At 51.6% G+C, this 17935-nt stretch overlaps 1 protein-coding gene across 1 annotated transcript in view; it reads right to left on the reverse strand.

The window, feature by feature from the left end:
* The window catches only part of XYLT1 (xylosyltransferase 1), a 294365-nt gene extending 276717 nt beyond the window's left edge, over window positions 1–17648 (reverse strand). The window contains 1 exon segment of the mRNA XM_045776046.2: window positions 17146–17648. Within this exon segment, the coding sequence (XP_045632002.1) occupies window positions 17146–17490 (345 nt within the window). The 5' untranslated portion in view covers window positions 17491–17648.
* Window positions 17649–17935: the final 287 nt, after the last annotated feature.

Raw genomic sequence — 17935 nt, forward strand, 5'->3', positions numbered from 1 at the left:
CATCATCTGATCTTTCATGCGATTTCTAAAGGAAATGATTACGTTAACTGAGCAGCTACTATGTGCCGTTCACTGCTCCAGCACTGGGGGTCCCCTGACAGAGTTAGCGGGCCAGAGAACCACCACGAAGGTAGCAGGGAAGGCCAATAAGGTCCTCAGAGATGGGAGTTTATCATCAGCCAGAATGGGGTGGAGTCCCGGGGGGATAAGGCCCTTTTCTGCACAAACCACACCGGAACAGCCACCTGCACTCAGAGTAGGTGCGTAAGGCTCCCAGGAGCTCCCTTTCTGGGGTGCAGGTCACAGCCGGGAGGAGGAAAGGTGTGTGTGACCTGGGCACCCAAGACCACAAAAGACCTAAAACTGAGGATAAGAGACCCCCTAGAAAGCCCTTAGTCCACTTTAAAGATGGGAAGAGAGAGGCCCTAACAGGCTGCCCCAAGCCACACAAAGTGAGATGCAAAACGGGCTGGTGCCCAGCAGTCCCAGCTCCTGGAAGTCCAGATCTGCTTTGTAAAGTGTGTAAGCGATCCCAGCATGGCACAGCCAGCGTAGAAACTGCCGCCGGGCCCGGGGCCAGCAGTCCCTTCCCTCCACTGTCTCTGTGGGGCGACACCGCCCAGCTGGGGCAGGTGCAGGATGCCACTATTGAACAACGGACCCAGGACAGGCGCATCCTGATCCAGAGGCGAAGGGAAGGAAAAGAGCACATCATGCTGGAGGGGAAGGGGGCGCTCGGAAAAGCCCCTGCAAAGGTAGGCGTGTATTCTCTGGGAGGTGGGAGGGCCGCCACAGCAGAGGAGCTCTGGAAAGACCACTGAAAACAGAATGGTTTCGTACCAGCGACAGTCAACTTTGCTCATCGGTTGAGTTCCGTCTCCAAATCACAGCATATTGAAGCCAGTGCATGTTTTCAGGTTTTAGGGAAAGGGGGACGATGCATCCACGAACAGGGTTGCAGGGAACCTTGGTGACAGACCACTTGATGGTGGCAGGAAGCTACTGCAGGCTCTGCTCTGGGCTCTCCCTGGCTGACGTTTCTGCCCTTGGTTACAAAGGTCACACTCTGTCCCCCTTCCCTTCCCCCCCGTCCACATCTGGCCACCTCCTAGTGTCTCATCTTAAATGCCACCTCCTCGGAAAAGCCTGCCCTGATGACCCCTTCCCTCCATCACTCACGGTCCCCTCCACCAGGACACGAGCTACAAGGCAGGCAGGGACCCCATTTTATTCACTGCTCCTAGCACAGTGCCCGGCACACGACTGGCCCTCGGCAATGTGTTGAATGAATTCAGTACGGCTGAATGCCCTGGGCAAATCTGTACAGCTGTGTACTGGTGTCCAAGTTCTAGCCCACGATACCTGGGGGATGGCCAACGGGCAGTGCTGGGAGGCCGCCGAGGTCAACCTCCAGCTAACCACGTTGGCATCCCCTTCCTGCTGGAGAGTAGCCAGCTCCGTCCTTAGTGAGATGGATGGTCCATCTGCCCAGGGACCACTCTCCAGGACCCCCCCAGCCCCCAGCAGGTAACTTCAGGACAAGGAGAAGGGCTTGCTTTACGAGACCCGAAGCAGGCATCACATCTGGGGGCAGAGCTCACTGGGAACCGGCAGGAGAGTCAGCGGATTCTATAGAACAAGATGACCTGGCAGACCTGGCAGCCTTATTATTCATGCGGAAGGAGGTCAGGAGGAGAAAAGGACGCAGGGTTTGTTCTGCCTCAACAGATAACATCTCACCCCCCACCCAGATACCATGAACCTGCAGGGACTCCTCCCCATTGCTTCCTTCGTTCAAGCAGCTTCAGTGGAGGCACTGAGCAACCACGGGGAGTGAGGAACCTCCCGCCCATTCACCGACTCCAGCCCCAGGAGGAACCAGACTAACGTTCTGGGCCGACGAGTCGTTAGAGGGTGTCGTGGTGCAACACCGCCGCGCTTACGTCAGGTTTCATGAATTTGTTTTTCTTTTCATCTACGGCCCTTCCCTACTTTCGGTTTGTTTTCAATGACTTAAAAAATAAAAAGTGGACTCTTGTGTGAATCATTTTAATCTTTCACGTTTAATGTCAAAAGCTAAACTGCTTTGAAAATAGGCTACAGGGGCGCCTGGGTGGCTCAGTCCGTTCTGTGCCCAACTCTTGATTGCGGCTCTAGGTCCTGATCTCAGGGTCATGAGACTGAGCCCCAGCTGGGGCTCTGCACTGGGTGTGAGCCTGCTTAACATTCTCTCTCTCTCTCTCTCTCTCTCTCTCCCCCTCTGCCTTTCTCCTACCCTCCTGCCCCAGCTTACTCTCTCCCTCTCTCGTTCAAAAAAGAAAAGAGGCTAGGGGCGCCTGGGTGGCTCAGTCGTTAAGCGTCTGCCTTCGGCTCAGGGCGTGATCCCAGCGTTCTGGGATCGAGCCCCACATCTGGCTCCTCCTCTGGAAGCCTACTTCCTCCTCTCCCACTCCCCCTGCTTGTGTTCCCTCTCTCGCTGGCTGTCTCTATCTCTGTCTAATAAATAAATAAAATCTTAAAAAAAAAAAAAAGAAAAGAGGCTATAAATTTTCCTCTGGGCCCAGTGTTAGCCTCATCCCATAGGTTTTGAGACAAAGTATTCTCATTTTCATTAATAACCCTACTATCAGAAATTCCGGGTTTGGTTTCTTCTCTGATTTATGAGTTATTTAGAAGCGGTTTGTTTCTTTAAATCTCTAAGTGACTGCTTTTGAGAGGCTAATTTTAAAAATATCTTACTACTTTATGAATGAGAACTAAAAGATTTCTACTTTTGAAATCTATTACGTTTCTTTTGAGACAAATTAATTGTGGATTTTAATTAGGGTATCTTAGCACATCTAGGCAACAGTCTTTGAAAAGAAAAGGCCATCTCCTAGAATAAACATTGACACACACACACACACACACACACACACACACACCCCTACCTTTGTAAAGAGGAAGGTAAGCAAACCATTAACTTGGTGGGGGACCCAAAGCTGCCAGAATTTAAGGATTAAGTTGCTCAATCTAGAATTCCACAACCGGGAATCATACCAGGATGGCACTGAGGATCTGCGGCCCCATTTTAAAGACTAAATCTGAGCCTGCCAGAGACGGAGTCAGATAGAACATTAAATTACAGCTGAGACCAGGTTTCGATGCCACTAACCCCTTCGCCACCGAGTCCAGCGTTCTTCTCAAAGGAATATTAGAACAGCAGCTGGGAGTCTCCTCTGGTGACCTTCTGAAGTGTGTTCATTGCACAGGGCACAAGGAGCAGGCCGGCTCCTAAAACGAGCAGGACTTTACTCCTGGGACAGCGGGCCAGCTGGAGAAGGAAGCTGACTGGGCTCTTTCGACAAGCCCCAGAAAGAATATTGAGTCATTTTTCAGGCGCTGCCAAGCAAACCTGGGACATGGGTGGATCCCGGGGAATCCTGGCGCTCACCTCCCAACTCTGGGAGGACCTTTGCCTGCAGAAGTGGGGCAGCGCCTGGTGGAGGGCCAAGCCGGCAGGCGCTGACACAGGAAGGACCCGCGCCGCTCACGAATACTGACGGGGGCACGCGAAGGCAGCTCCTCAGGGGGAGTCTCAGCTCCAAGGCTGTGGTCCACGTGCAACGCCAGCTGTCCCCAAAGGGACATTTCAGCACAGTGTTTCAATGAGAAATGACACGTGCTACCGGAGGCTTGAGATCTGATTGGGGATGTAGAACTGCATTCATCTGCTTCCCAGCAAGGAAACCGGAGCAGAGAAGAGATAAACAGAAGTCAATCAAAGCAGGGAGAGTGACATCGAAAAAAACTTGCCTAATTCTGCCAGACCTGTTTTGCCGCATAAAGATAAGAGTCATTTGGACAATATGGCTTCAGCATAAGAAAGGAAATGATGGCACCATTCCCAAAAGCAAGCGAAAGCAATGAATGTCAGGCATGTTCCCAACTTCTTGAAGGTTCTGAGCTCGAAGAACAGCACACCCTTAATGAACTGTGGTTCTACTGACGCCCCCAACCCCGTTTTGCAAGACTAATTACTTCTTTGGGAAGTAAGCCTTGGTGCAGAGTTTCAGCACGCTCACGTATCACCAAGCAGGAAAAGTAAGATTTCCAAATGAAAATACGTTTGTCAAAATCAACCCGTTCAAAACAAGACCAAAAAAACACAAAAAACAAAAATAAAAACAAAAGTGTTCAAACCAATTCCTCCTAGATACATACCTAACAGAAATGTTTACCAAACCTGTTTAGCATAAGACCTGCACAAAAATGCTCACGGCAGCGCTCTGCCCCCACCTGGGAATTTCCCAAAGGCCCATAAACACAATGGATATGTAAACTGTGGTATAACCCACAATGCAATACGACATGACCACGTGAATGAACAATTACAAACACACGACATGATATAGACACGGGGTTGACAAAATGTTCTGTAAAGCGCCAGGTAGTAAAGGTCTTGGGCTTTGTGGGCCACATGATCTTTGTCCAGACTATTCAACTCTGCCATCAGGGCAAAAAACAGCCACAGCCAGTATGTAAATGAATTGGACATGGCTGTGTTCCAATAAAGTTTTATTAATGCACCCTGAAATTTCAATTTCATATACTTTTCACATGCCATGAAATGTTATTCTTCTTTTGACTTTTTTCCCCCCAACAGCTTAAAAATGTGAAATCCGTTCTTAGCCCACAGGCCATGTGGAAACTCGCAACCCGGACCTGACCCAAGGACTGTAGTTGGCCAACATCTGATATAATCTCACATAATCTCATCTCACACAATGGTAAGCAAAACAAACTGGGACCAAGTTGTACGGATAACGTGATTCTGCTTCTACAAGAAGCCAAAGTCACCTACGGGGTCAGAGGTCATGATCAGGGCTGCCCCCTGGAAATGTGGGAACTCGAAGTGGGAAGGAGAAGGACCTTGGCAGGGCATGGAGGGGCAGTGAGCTGCCAGGCTCTGTGCTCGGAATCTGGGTCCTGGTCCCAGGAGCAGGGCCACTGGTGAGGCTGTGCATTTTATGATTTGTGGACTTTTGGGTTCTATTTCCGGAGAAACTTCGCAAGTTGTGAAAGTCAAGGCAGGCCCACTCAGTGCACTTCAGAAACAGAAGGCTGAAGAGAATCATAGCCATCCTGTTCAATTCGCCAGAGTCCTTCCCTACGGCCAGGCATTGGCCCAGGCTCGAGTATTTAATAAGGGGCAGATCTGAATCCCCATCCCTCTAGGCGGAGCCACGTTTGCTTCTAGAGGGAGGTGCGTTCCACAGTTCAAGGGAAGGTACCAACCTCAGACTCCAGTCAGGTTGTTTCCCTGGGTGTTTCTGGGGAACGACGCTGTTCACCTGACTCCCTGCTCCTCCTCACATGGAAATCCGCCATCGATCCCGTTAACAGAAACAGCATCTGACAACGCACGGGGCCTCCGACCTGCTGCGAAGCCAGTGCTGGACCCACACAGAGGAGGAAGGCCAGGCCTGGCTTCTGTGGGATTCTGAGGGAATACGCGCTTAATTATTTCTTCCTACAGTCAGCAGCTGAGTCTCACTGAAACCCGTGCTTGTAATTATCGCGGTAATTATTATTCTAATACAAATCAGCAACTTATCAAAATATTACCCTGTAGATGCCCCCTCTCAGCTCCAAGACTATCGGTGCGGGGTGGAGGCCGCCACCCCTCCTGGCCCCACGGGGCAGGACCTCGGGGGAACTTCGGTGACGGCGCTTCCACTGTGGCCGGATGCCTGTCTCACCAGGGCCTGTCCTCTGTAAAGAGTCACGTTTCACACTTTCCCTGGCGGTGGTGACATGGGGTGACCCACCACCCACTGCTGGGTCTTGATGCTTCCATCCGGGCAATGGGCGGACAACCAGTGCCAACCCTCTCGCAGAGCCATTTGCAAGAATTTCCAACCACAACTGCTCTGGGAGAACGTTCTGTGTGATGCACGCACACACACACAGACACGCACAGTATGGGACGCCCAGGCTCCCTGGTCACCCTGCCTGAATTCAAACCATAAGTCTGCTGCTCTGTGACTTCGGGCAATTCCTCACTCTATGCCTCAGGGTCCCCCGTCTGTGAATGGGGATCACGTCATAAAGTTGCCATCAATGATCTGGCGAGATAACCCAGGAGGTGCTGCCTAGCACAGTGCCTGGCGCCCCTCGAACATTTAATACAGAATAGCAATGACTCTCACCATTCTCCTCTTTCTCCTTATTTTGAGAGTTCAATACTCATATCCTAACAGCAGTCTTTCAGGTCACAGAAACAAGCAATGCAGAGGGGTGGGCTCCAGGGCAAACCGGGAAGTGGGGCCCTACGTAGAGGAGCGGCCCCATCTGCCCTCCCTCAAATCTGTGCTTCTTCGGTAATGAAGGCCAGAATTGCACATTTTTTTTCTTTTTTTACAGAGAGAGAGGAAGGGGCAGAGAGAGAGGGAAGAGAGAGAATCTTAAGTAGGCCCCACACCCAGCAAAGAGCCCAATGAGGGGCTCGATCTCATGATCCTGAGGTCACAATCAGAGCTGAAATCATGAGTCAGATGCTAAAACTGACTGAGCCATCCAGGCGCCCCCAGAATTTCAAAAGTTTTAAATAGGAACTCCAAATTTCATTTTTACTTGAAATCACTGTTTAGAAAGTTGGCCAGTATTTAAATTTTTTTTAACAAAAGAAGGAGGACTCGAACTTGGGGTTGCCATTCCTCCAGCTGCAGCCCAGACCCAAGCCCGCAGGGAGCCAGGTTGGCCCCCTCGGTACTTTCTCATGTCCGTTGTTTTTTTTTTTTTATTAAAGATTTTATTTATTTATTCGACAGAGATAGAGACAGTGAGAGAGGGAACACAAGCAGGGGGAGTGGGAGAGGAAGAAGCAGGCTCCCAGCGGAGGAGCCTGATGCAGGGCTCGATCACACAAGGCTGGGATCACGCCCTGAGCCGAAGGCAGACGCTTAACCGCTGTGCCACCCAGGCGCCCCTCATGTCCGCTTTTATTGGGGGTTCATACTACCTGCTCTCTCTCCAACAGAGAGTTTGTTGGCTCTGCATGATTTTTTTTCACCGTAGAAGAAAGCCAAAGTAGCAGTTGACCCCTAGACCTAAGAAGAGACAATCCAGGCCGAGTCCACTTGCGAACCCAGCCATTCTCTGTGAATGCACCCCACATCCGTGTCACCTCCTCTACCCTGGTCACTGTCAACACCTCGTCTCCTAAACAAGAGAGAATCAGATGTAACAATTCAGAAACTACTCCTGAATAGGACTAAGGGAAAAAGCAGGTAATGAGAGTATTTTACATCAGGAATGGAATTTCTGTAACCGCCTGATGACAAGCAAATGGGGTTCTCTGTTTGTGTCTTTTATAACAGCTGCCCCTTCTGAGCTGGGGATAAAAGAGAGAGAGAAAGAGAGACAATGAATAGGCTTTTATTTCAAAGAGAACATCTGCAAAGCATGGTCCTACATTAAAAAATAAACAGAAAATAGCCACTAGTCTGGGGAAAAAAAAAAAAAGATTTCCCATTACATCTCTAATTAATAAAGCCCCATTTCACAGGGAAAGAAGAAAAACAGAAAGAGAACAACTTTCCCACATCCCCAAAGAGAGGATGCTTAATGAGGTAACCCCTGGATTACTTGATCCGTCTAATCTGGTTTTAATACTATCCTTAAATAATGTATACATTAGCTCTCTGCTACCAAAAGCATGTGTTTATTTTATTAACGTGAGCCCGGCTGAGTGCTAAGACTCTGCGAAATGATCACGCTGTCCTTGGGCTCTGTTTTTATTGCTTGTGTCCTTGCTCATTATAAAATGATTAGCTGTCTCCACTGTCCTTCTGAATTGCTGTTCGGGTTGCAATGCGGTTCTGTTACCCGGGTTCTGAGGAGGAGAGTCTTGATTCGGGGTTAAGTTAACAGAGTCATTACGGGTCCATCTGGGAGCTCATTAATCATGGTTAATTCCAGGTGCAACGCGGGGGGACTCGCGGACACAGTCAACATGAAGCGAACGCTCAGCATGAATCCACGAGACGCACACGAAGTGACCACACCCAAGTCCAGAAGACGGGCCAGGGGAGCCCCATCACTGTCAGAGCGACGCAGACAGCAGCAGAGACCGTCAGAGAGGGCCCATAACTGTGACTTCCACTCAGACCCAGAGCACGGTTCTTCCTAATGTCTTACTGAAATCCTCTCCACTCGAACGTCGGAACAAAATGGCACCACTGTTGACCAAAGGAGCAGAGCATCTTCAAACTGGGGAACCCAACGTTTCCCAAACTTAGGTCATTCTGGCACCCCCTCATCAGTCATTTGCCATCTAAACCGAGGCCAGGATTAGGATTAGAATTAGGACTTGGTACTATTACTCATGCATGCTCATTATGTTTAACCAACTTCTCTCACTTAAATGCCACTTTACTCGCAGGCTAGGTGATAAGAGCCCCAAGTTGTTGCTTCAATTGAATGGTTATATTTATAGATATTCCCTAATACACATTTAAAGAACTACAGAGTATTACAATTCTTAAAATATTCACCCAAAAAGGCACAACAAGATGAAAGTGATGGTTTGTCCCCGACAGTGCTGGAGGCCAAGCCACTGGGTTCCAGAATGTTCCACCCTTCCACCTGCCGTGACCAGCTCTCTGGCAACTCTCCACATCCTGACCCATGTTACTGTGGGGCAGGGTTGGGGGGAGCACATGAAGTGGAAGGCAGACAATTCAAAACAGCATGTTCACCGCGTGCCCCACAAAGGGGAAACCGTTAACCAAACTGTAGAACGCATGGGTCTATTTTTGTTGAGGACACTGCCTTCACAATGGCCTGATCCTTGTGAGAATTTGCATCTTCTGGGTACAGAGCAGCAGCGAGGGAGGGAAGGAAACCTCCCTCGTGCCCAGGGGAAGCAAAAGCAGTCGAGGTAAATAAGTGCTGTGAATAAACCACATGGGGATAATTGAAAGGTGACCACAGACACTTATTTTTAGCTCATCACAGTGAACACGGAGATCTTCCAAATAGAGGTTGCAAATTCAGCAGTCCAAAGGGGCCAGTTATCACAGGGGAAAGAAAAGATCCAGGTTGGGGGTGGTGGTGAGGGGGTCTCAGGAATCTGGAGGGTCTTGGGGACAGCCCCTCCCCCACTGGGCCAGTTGAAAAACAAGCAAGAACGGGGGCCCAGTGCTGCCAGATCTTGGTGACTGTTCAAAGGCATGCCCACAATCCCCATTGTTTTACAGCATATCTTAATCCTTAAATTTCAGTGCCTTTTTATTTGAACCTACAGTGTGGGCCAAACCAAACCTACCTATGGGCCATGATTCTGGGGGCCTCTCTTGCAAACATCTGTCATAATGAGACTGCATCAAGAAGGAAAACAGGAGCCCTAATCGCAGGCCAGAGCTGGGCCTCATCACCAGGCCCTCCCAGCTAGGTGCCTTTCTGGCTCCTGCAATGCAGACGAGGAAACTGAACCTCAGAGGTGAAGTAATGTATCCAGGCCACACAGGTATGAATGGCAGAGCTGGGCTGTGAACTCCAGATGTCAGAGCCCTGCCCCTGCCCCACCCCTAACCATTGCATGACATGCCTCCCAAGCCCTGCTCCTCTTGCAAACCTCAGGCAGCTCACTGCCCATCTCCAGGCTCCTTATTAAGCTGTAAGAAGAGCTTGAGCCCCATGAGCAGAGTAGTCTAGACCTCATGTCTGGCAGTTTGGGGGGTGGTAGGGGACTTGAGGGCTTCCAGGCCCCTGAATCACACTATTCATGGCCCCCAACCTGTCCAGAAGACACCCTTCCCTTGTGTCCAACAGGCCACTCTAGGGAAGCAAGACCAGCAGTGGATCTGGCTAGGATGTGAAAGGAACCTCTCTGATTATCAGCAATGGACTCACCCTTCACCTGCTGGGCTGGTCCTGAGGGCAGGGAACACATCTGTCCTATTGATGAAGGCAGTGCTGGGCACAGTGCCTGGCACGCTCTCACTGCTAGAGCAGAAGATGGGTAGATGGATGGACGGATGGACATATGGATGCATGGATGGATGGATGGACGTATGCACATGGGCATTATGAATGAACAGATGGGTGGGGAGGGAGGGTGGGACAATGGACTTACTGAATTGGACAGAGAATAAGAACATAGTCTGTGGAGTCGCCACCAGCCTTCAATACCTATGAATGGCCTCTTCTCAGCTGGTCAAACTTTATCCAACTTCATGCCTTAGTTTTTATTATTTGTAACCAGTAAAAGAGAGACGAGATGAATCACCTTTAACTTGCAGCATGCTATAAGAATCCCTAAAATCAAGCCTTCCTACATTCCTACAGTGTCTGGTAGAAGATAAACTTTGAATGGAGAGAAATTCTCCTCACCCTCCCCATTGTTAGCATTACAGTTACAATGTCGCACCCCATGAGTATGGGACCGCTGCATCCATCTCTCCACCCGGTGAGCTTGGCTCCTTCAGGCTTAATCAATGCTGCTCGTGGCCAAGGATTACAGGGAAGGATTCGCTGGGAGGAGAAATGCTAGTCATTCACAACCACGGACACATTAGCCTGGATTAGAGACCCAGATAAACCAGCAGTTATCTGGTTGGGACACACCAAGCCAGAGACAGAACAAACCCATTTCCCTGTCCACAGAGGGTCCTGGAGGGGGAGATCCTCCTCCAAAAGAGACTCAAGAAATGCCCTTCGGTGCCTCCTCTTCCCCACCCGGCTGGGGGTCGGGGCTCCTAGGCCCTGACACTCACAATGCCAGTCTCCCTGCTCACGACAGTGTTGAGCCGGTTAAGGCAATACCCATCCACCCTCCCTGCCGCCCTCTTTTCAACACTTCTGGCTTCACTAGGGGACGAGGCAACCCTAACCACAGGGATCAGAGGGGCACAACCTGATGAGTATCTGTGGGCAAACGGGTAGTTTCTGTTGCAGGCGGAAGAAAGTGCCCACAAGACAACCGGCTTGTGTGTTCTTAGAGATACCTCCCTGCTTCCCCCAGGCTCTTGGGGGGCTCCTCTGGAGAGAACCACAGAGCAGTTGAACCGGGCGGGGGGAGAAGCAGGAAGCACACTGAGGATGAATGAAAGGTTGTTTCCACTGGCCCAGGAGCCTTGCACAGCACCCTCCTTCCTTCCTCTCCTGGCTAGAGAGAGCTGAATTCAAAACTCCTTCCTCCAGCCAACTCAGCAGTTCAAGTTCAACCCTTGATGTACGTGGCATATTTCACTATCGGGTGATACTTTTCATTCCAGGATCATAACATCCTGTGTTGGGGCCGGGCTTCCGGACTGCATCAACTACCTATGTGCCTCCTTAAATGAGTTCTGTGGTTCTAGGTTAGGGACCTTCGCAAGACGCTTCTAAGAGGGAGGGTGGAGAGCAGAGCAGAGCGGTTATGAGTCTGGATTGCCTGGGTTTAAATCCTGGCTCTGCCATTTATAACCGTGAACCCTGGGAAAGTTGCTTAAGCTCCTCCCTCTGCCTCAGTTTCCTCCGGTTTAAGTGAGTTAACGCTTGTAGAACACCCAGGACAGGGCCTGGTTAGAGTAAGTACCAGGACTGTTGGCCATGGCAGCTAGAACACACTCGCTGAAGGAATAAAGGCGTTAATGCATAAGAAGGGCTTCGAACCATGCCTGGCGCGTTGTAACTGCCATATAGAGACTCATTACTGTTATTATTACTGCCTATTTGTGTCATTATTTAGGGGTCTGATTCCATGAAAACTGCCTGTCTGCTCCTTTTCTAGGGTTGGCACATTTTTGGAAATCTGCAGTAAGAAGTGAGAAAAGCGGTATGAAGACTATCAGGAATCATTTGGTTGCATTTGGAGTTTTTCAAAGAACTGCACAGACATGGTGCTCGGAAACCTGTAGGTCGATGGGAATAAGGTGGCCCTGGGTTTGGATCCCAGCGCTGCCGCCCCCCCAGCTCTGCACTCTTCAGTGAGCCAGCTGCTTTGCCCCGCGGAGCCTGTTTCCTCATCTGTGAGATGGGGCCAGCAGCAGTCCTATCCCACACAGCCGGGGAGACTCAGTGAGACGGGAAAGTAGTATCTGCAAAGCCCTCATTATTCCTGCGGTGCAATCAGCACTCAAAAGACCCGCAATTCTAGCCAGGTGTCCTTAGTTTAACTTTCGTATGAGTTGGAGAGCATCTCCTTCCACCCTGGGTTTTTCATTTCGTTTTGTTTTGTTTTGCGTGTGTGCGCGGGAGCATCTTAATAACATAATGTATGCAAAACATCTAAAGGAGGCTTGGCATACAGCTGGTACTCAATAAATACTAGCGCCCCTCCCTCGGCCACGTTCCATCCTGCTCCAAGGCTGGCACGCACACAAACATTGGATCCACTCTATTGCCTTGGATTCCACTCAAACCCGACTTTCCATGGGAAAATGAATAATTGCAAAAAATTGCTTATTTTCAAACATACTAAGACTTTCTTTTCAAGAACAACAGCTCACATTGGAGCATTTTCATGTGCCAGGCCCCAAGCTGTTCACATGTATTAGTACATTTCATCCTCACATGACCCTCTGAAGTAGCCTGGATTTTCAGAGGAGCAGAGCAGAAGGATTTGCCCAAGGTCACGGAGACGGCAAAGAGCAGAGCCTGACCTGAACCCAGCTGTGTCAGACGCAAGGACACATAATGGTCTCCTTCCTGGGTGCTGGGGCCTCGAACACATTTCCTATGACTTTTTCCTCCTGCTCCCATGCCTTATCCTTTGAACTCAGGTTTTGTTGGGGTTGAGTTTATATTTTATTTTCAGTTTTCCCCAAGGTATTTTCTTCTTGGTTCTGACAGATGGGAACCAGGGTACACAGAAATGGGGAAAATGCAAAGACAACAGGGAGCATTCTCCTAAGTGACAAGACTTAGGGCAGTGTTCACCAACAGGAGGTCGGCCCTTACGCCATGCAACCTGTACGGTCCGATGATGTTGGCACCGTGCATTTTTGTCTTTCTGCCTGCAGATCTATGGCCCCACTGATCACAAATAGCTCTGGGTGAGAGGGTAGCTCCTGACTATAGAGATATTCTTAAGGATATTTTGGTTTCTGGGGAAACACACACACACACACACACACACACACACACACACACGCACACACAAGCACATGCGCACGCATGCGCAACGTCAGCTATCTGCCCCAGCTCAAAACGCCAAATTTCCTTTCCTATTAGGACCGTGGATCAAAGTTGGGCAATCCCCAGCAGACAGGGACTAACGCCTTGGCTTCTTATTTGCAAAACAGCAAGTATTGTTTCACGCAAACTTTGAGAAGATTAAAAAGAAAAAGAATTGATAAACTAGAGAGAACGTCTAGACTGCGACGAGACTGGAGAGAAGGCAAAGTATATGTACAATTACATAGATATACCTACGTGTCTAATAATTTCTACTTCTATCTATCTGTTCTATTTAACATTTTCCAGTATATGATTAAGCAGATGGCAACATTTGCAGTAAGATAAATATTGTTCAATGATGCGTATTTCTGTATACAAAGTGTAATGCATTGCTCAAGCAAAATAAAACCCCATTGAGAGTGTGAAAAAAAGAAAACCCAACCATCAATAAAATACCCACTGTTCTCTCTGGTCTCAAAACACTTGGATAGAAAGAGAAGCCGCACCTCTCAGGCTGTTAGAGCCAGAGGTGATCTGGATACAGTGAACCAATTTTTCAAAGTCACTGCCAACATCTGAAAAAGTCCTGAGTTATCTGAGTAATGTGAAGTATAAGCAATTTCTGCCAAAAAATCAACATTTCCAAGGGGTCAGACCATACACAAACCCGGCTCGACGTTAAGGATGCATGTGTGTGGAAGGGCAATTAAAAATTCAGTTCCTTGAATGAAACTTGCTGGGTAGCAGTTTATCTAAGGGCACAAGGAATAAAAGTGACTTCGAGAGGATCCCTAGAGGCGAAGAAAAGAAAATAAATGTTCGTTACGTGAACACACACAGCTTTCATTTGTCCCCAGTCTATCCGGAACCTGGAGTGTGATCCTTTTGACACTCTCCCCAGTGTGTTTCCTCCTTTTGTAAGTGAGCCCATCTGTTTCTTAAATTCTGAGATGACAGTCAAATCCACAGCTTATTGGAGACCCAGTGAAGGACTCGGTGTCTCAGCCACTACTCTGCTCCAATCCACCCAATAATTCTAATATTTAACAGCTTTGGAAGAGGCAGAGAGGGAAACAGGAGCTTGCAAATCTTTTATAGATATGCCCATCTTGTCACCATCCTCATGCTCTCTCTGACTCTATCTGCTGAAGAAACTGCGTGTTTCTCCTTGGCTCCTTAAAATGCATCAAAAATACAATCAGGTCCCTCCACTGGGGCACCGTTTCCCAGACACAAAAGGTGGCAAGTGCAGAGGCTCTGGGACGGTGGGCACAAGGAAGCAGCAAGGTCTTGCTTAGGAAATGCTCTGGACACAGTGCCTGCCAGACACTCTTTGGGACACACCCACCAGTACCACCACCACCACCACCAGGGCCACAGACTCCCTTTTGCCTGCAAGAATTGCACCCGTCCCACCCGACCCCACCCCCACCCTCAAGAGAGCACAGAGATGAAGCATCATGTCCCAAGCATGGGTCTCGCCAGCTCTTTAAGAGAGCCATCTGGAAAATCACAGGGATTTTTTTTTTAAATGTCCCACTCCTAAATCTATCTCCAAGGCATCACGCTAGCAGCCCTGAGAGAGTCTGCTAACAAACCACATGTTGCAAGGGCCTGAGTGGCTTGCAAAAAGGTCTGGTCCTCTCCCAGCCCGGAGCCCAAGCTCAGGCGTGTCATTGGACTCTGGGAACAGCCTGCCCCCTTCTGGTCTCCTTGAGCTCCATGGAAGGGCAGGGGCTGGGTGGGCACGCTAGAGGAGGACAGACCCCGGGACCCCTCCAACATGTCTGTGCTGTGATTTCAGGATCTAGCAGGGCATGGGGGTAGATGTGGGGCAGAAAAAAGAGAGGAGACAGACAAGCAGATGAAATATAATACAAATCCAGGTAACAGCTCGCAACAGCGCGGTAGACATCCTCAGAGAAGGGAGGAAGACCAAAAAAAAAAAAAAAAATCTATGTCTATAACAGAAGGTGAAGAAAGTGACACCTGGGGAGATGTGGGTAGGGGGATAGTAATTAAGCCTGCAGAGGAAAGCAGACTTTCAAAAAGCAGTACAACTCTGCTGCTGGAACTGTCATTCCAAAAGGAATAAAAAAAGGAAATGGCATGCTCCCACCTACCTTTCCAACTGCAAACCTCTCTGTGGCTGAGCTGGGATGTGAGAGAAGAGGATACCGAACTCAGCACACACAGACGGGGTGTGGACGGAGCCCACAGAACGTCAAGGATGCAGGAAGAAATCCAGGCCTCCTTCCTTCTCTCCACTTATTTCAACAGGTGGCCTCTGCACCCAAAAATATACCTCCTGGTGCCTGTCTGAACCCCAGACACATAGGGTACAGGAAGCCCCATGCCACCGTGTTCAGCCTACATTTTCCCACTCTGGGCCAGCAGTGCACATTCTGAACACCCTTGAACCCCACTACCCAGTAGGGCTCCAAATCCAGAACGACCCTCGAATTGCATTTCTCCCCCAAACACACCACAATTCACCCCAGGAGTTCAAAGGCAGTGTCTGGGAGGACCCTTCTCTGTAACTAAAAGGCCATAGGACATTGGGAAAGTTCTGGTTCTCCATCAGGAATCTCCCTCCACTCTCCTCCCCACAGACGAGGGAAAGACGTCCACCTGCTACCCACACAGACAAGCCAGAAACCTGAAATGCCATCACGTCACCTCCTGGGGCACAAAGAGCCACACTCTGGCAAAGAGGGTCACCGCTGATTCCAAAGAAGTTTAACAGATCAAAAAGCATCACGCTGTGTCTGAAGCCAATCTTCACTGAGGGCTCCCAAAGCAACACACGACAGACATGCATTCAGTGCCTAAGGATCCTGAAACTAACCCCTGGCCTCTGATGTTCCCCAAGGGCAAGGAGAATCCCTGTAGGCAAATGGCACGAGGAAGATACAGACAGACACACTGCACATCGTTATTCCTTAAGACAAACACTCACAGGGACAGGGCTGAGAGAGCCTGGCCCAGAGCTGGGGACCCTGACCTCCTGTCCTGTGTGTCCTGGCTCAGTGGGCTCAGCAAGGCAGCCCAGAGAAGGTGTGAAAGACATCTCTGGAGAAGTTGGGGACAGGACAGGAAGACACCCAGATGGCCCCAGAAGATCTACGGAAAACCCAGTTTCAGAGCTCAGACTGTTCACACCCAAGGAAGGCAAAGAAAACCCAGAAAAGCTGAAGTCGTGATGATGTGGTCAGACACACAGCTGCTGGCATTAATCGGCTACATGCAAGACGGAGAGCCAGGGACAACCATCTAAAAGAAGGGGCCATGCCCTGACACTGGACAGCTAGGTGAGGAAAGTCAGAAAGGGCACCAGGAGAGGACAAGGTTAGAGACCGCGAAGGTAGAGACAGGAGTCACAGACAGCCAGAGATGGCAGACAGGAGACCTAAAGTAAGACCAGGCGCCCAAGCCTGAATCCTAACTCGGGGAGTTGGCTGGGGATTTGGGATACCGAGTCTAGACCCCATTTCATGCCAGGAAAGGACAAGGAGACGGCAAGCAGGGAACTGAGTTGTCTCCACTCAGTTCAGCAAAAACCAAAGAGATGCTGTGAGCACCACCCATGAGCAGCGGCTGAGGATCCCGGGCACGATCCACGCACTCAGACAGCGAGCAAGGCACCAACACCCACATTCATAGTGCAAGTCGGGGCGCCCAGCAAGAGTGACGGGAACAGGAACCCGGCCAGGCTCCGGTAACCCCCAAAGCGCCTCCTCTGGAGATAACTTCCCCAGACCCCAAGGGGGCAGTCCACGGACTCGGGATGGGGCAGCCCACGGCCCCCCGTGTCTCGGCAGGGACCCCGCCCCGGCTTTCAGGGAAAGAGATGTGGAGCAGGCAGGCTTGGGGAGTCCCAGACTGATGCCCGGGGTTCAAGGGCTGCGGAGGGGGCGTGGGGTCGGGGCTGCCTCGTTCTCACCCTCCCTCTCTCCCTCCCTCCCTCCCTCCAGGACTCGAGCCGAAAGGGCATCTTACCAGCGCCCGCGCGGGCAGTGCCCCCCGGCTGGCCGGCTGCTGCGCCCGGGGTTCTCCGGGGCCGCCTCCCCGCGCCCGCGCCGGGGCCCCCAGTCCTCCGCCGCCGCCGCCTCGGGCTGCAGCCGGCCCGGCGGGCAGGTCCCGGCGCTCCCGGCGCGGGGCCGGAGCCGGGGGCGGTTGCTCCGCGCCGCCGGCCGCTGCGCCCCCGCGGCGCTCCCCGGCCCCGGAGTCGAGGCTGCTGAAATTCCATACGACCAGCGTCTGCAGCAGCAGCACGGTGAGCGCCGCAAGCAGCGCCGAGTGCGAGCGCCGGGCCAGCCTCCGGGCGCACGGCGCCGCCACCATCTTCAGAGCGCAGCGGGCGAGCGGGGCGCGGGGACCCCGGGAGCTCCGGGCCGCCCCCGCACTCCCCGCGGCTCCCGCGGCCGCCGGCTGCCGCTGGGGCTCGCGCTCGGGCCGCCGCCGCCGCCGCCTCGGCTCGCCGCTGCTCCTCCTCCGCCTCCGCCGCCGCCGCCGCCTCCACCGCCGCGGCGCGGAGTTTTCAGACGGGCAGGGACCCGGACGTCACCAGGAGGAGGGGAAGGCGGGGAGGCGGGGAGCGGGAGGCCGCGGAGGGGGCCGCCGGACGCGCGGGCTCGGGGACGGGGGGGCGCAGGGCGGGCGGGGTCCTGGCCCGCGGGGCTCCCCTCCCCACAGCCCTCTGCCGGGGGGAGGGGGTGGTGGCCGGCCAGGGGCTTGTGGGGGGGCGGGGGAGACGCGGGCCGGGGTGGCGAGGGGCGGGGCCTGGGGG

This window comes from Ursus americanus, chromosome 2, assembly GCF_024610735.1.
Source record: "Ursus americanus isolate L20-20 chromosome 2, mUrsAme1.1.p, whole genome shotgun sequence".
Classification (NCBI taxonomy): domain Eukaryota; kingdom Metazoa; phylum Chordata; class Mammalia; order Carnivora; family Ursidae; genus Ursus; species Ursus americanus.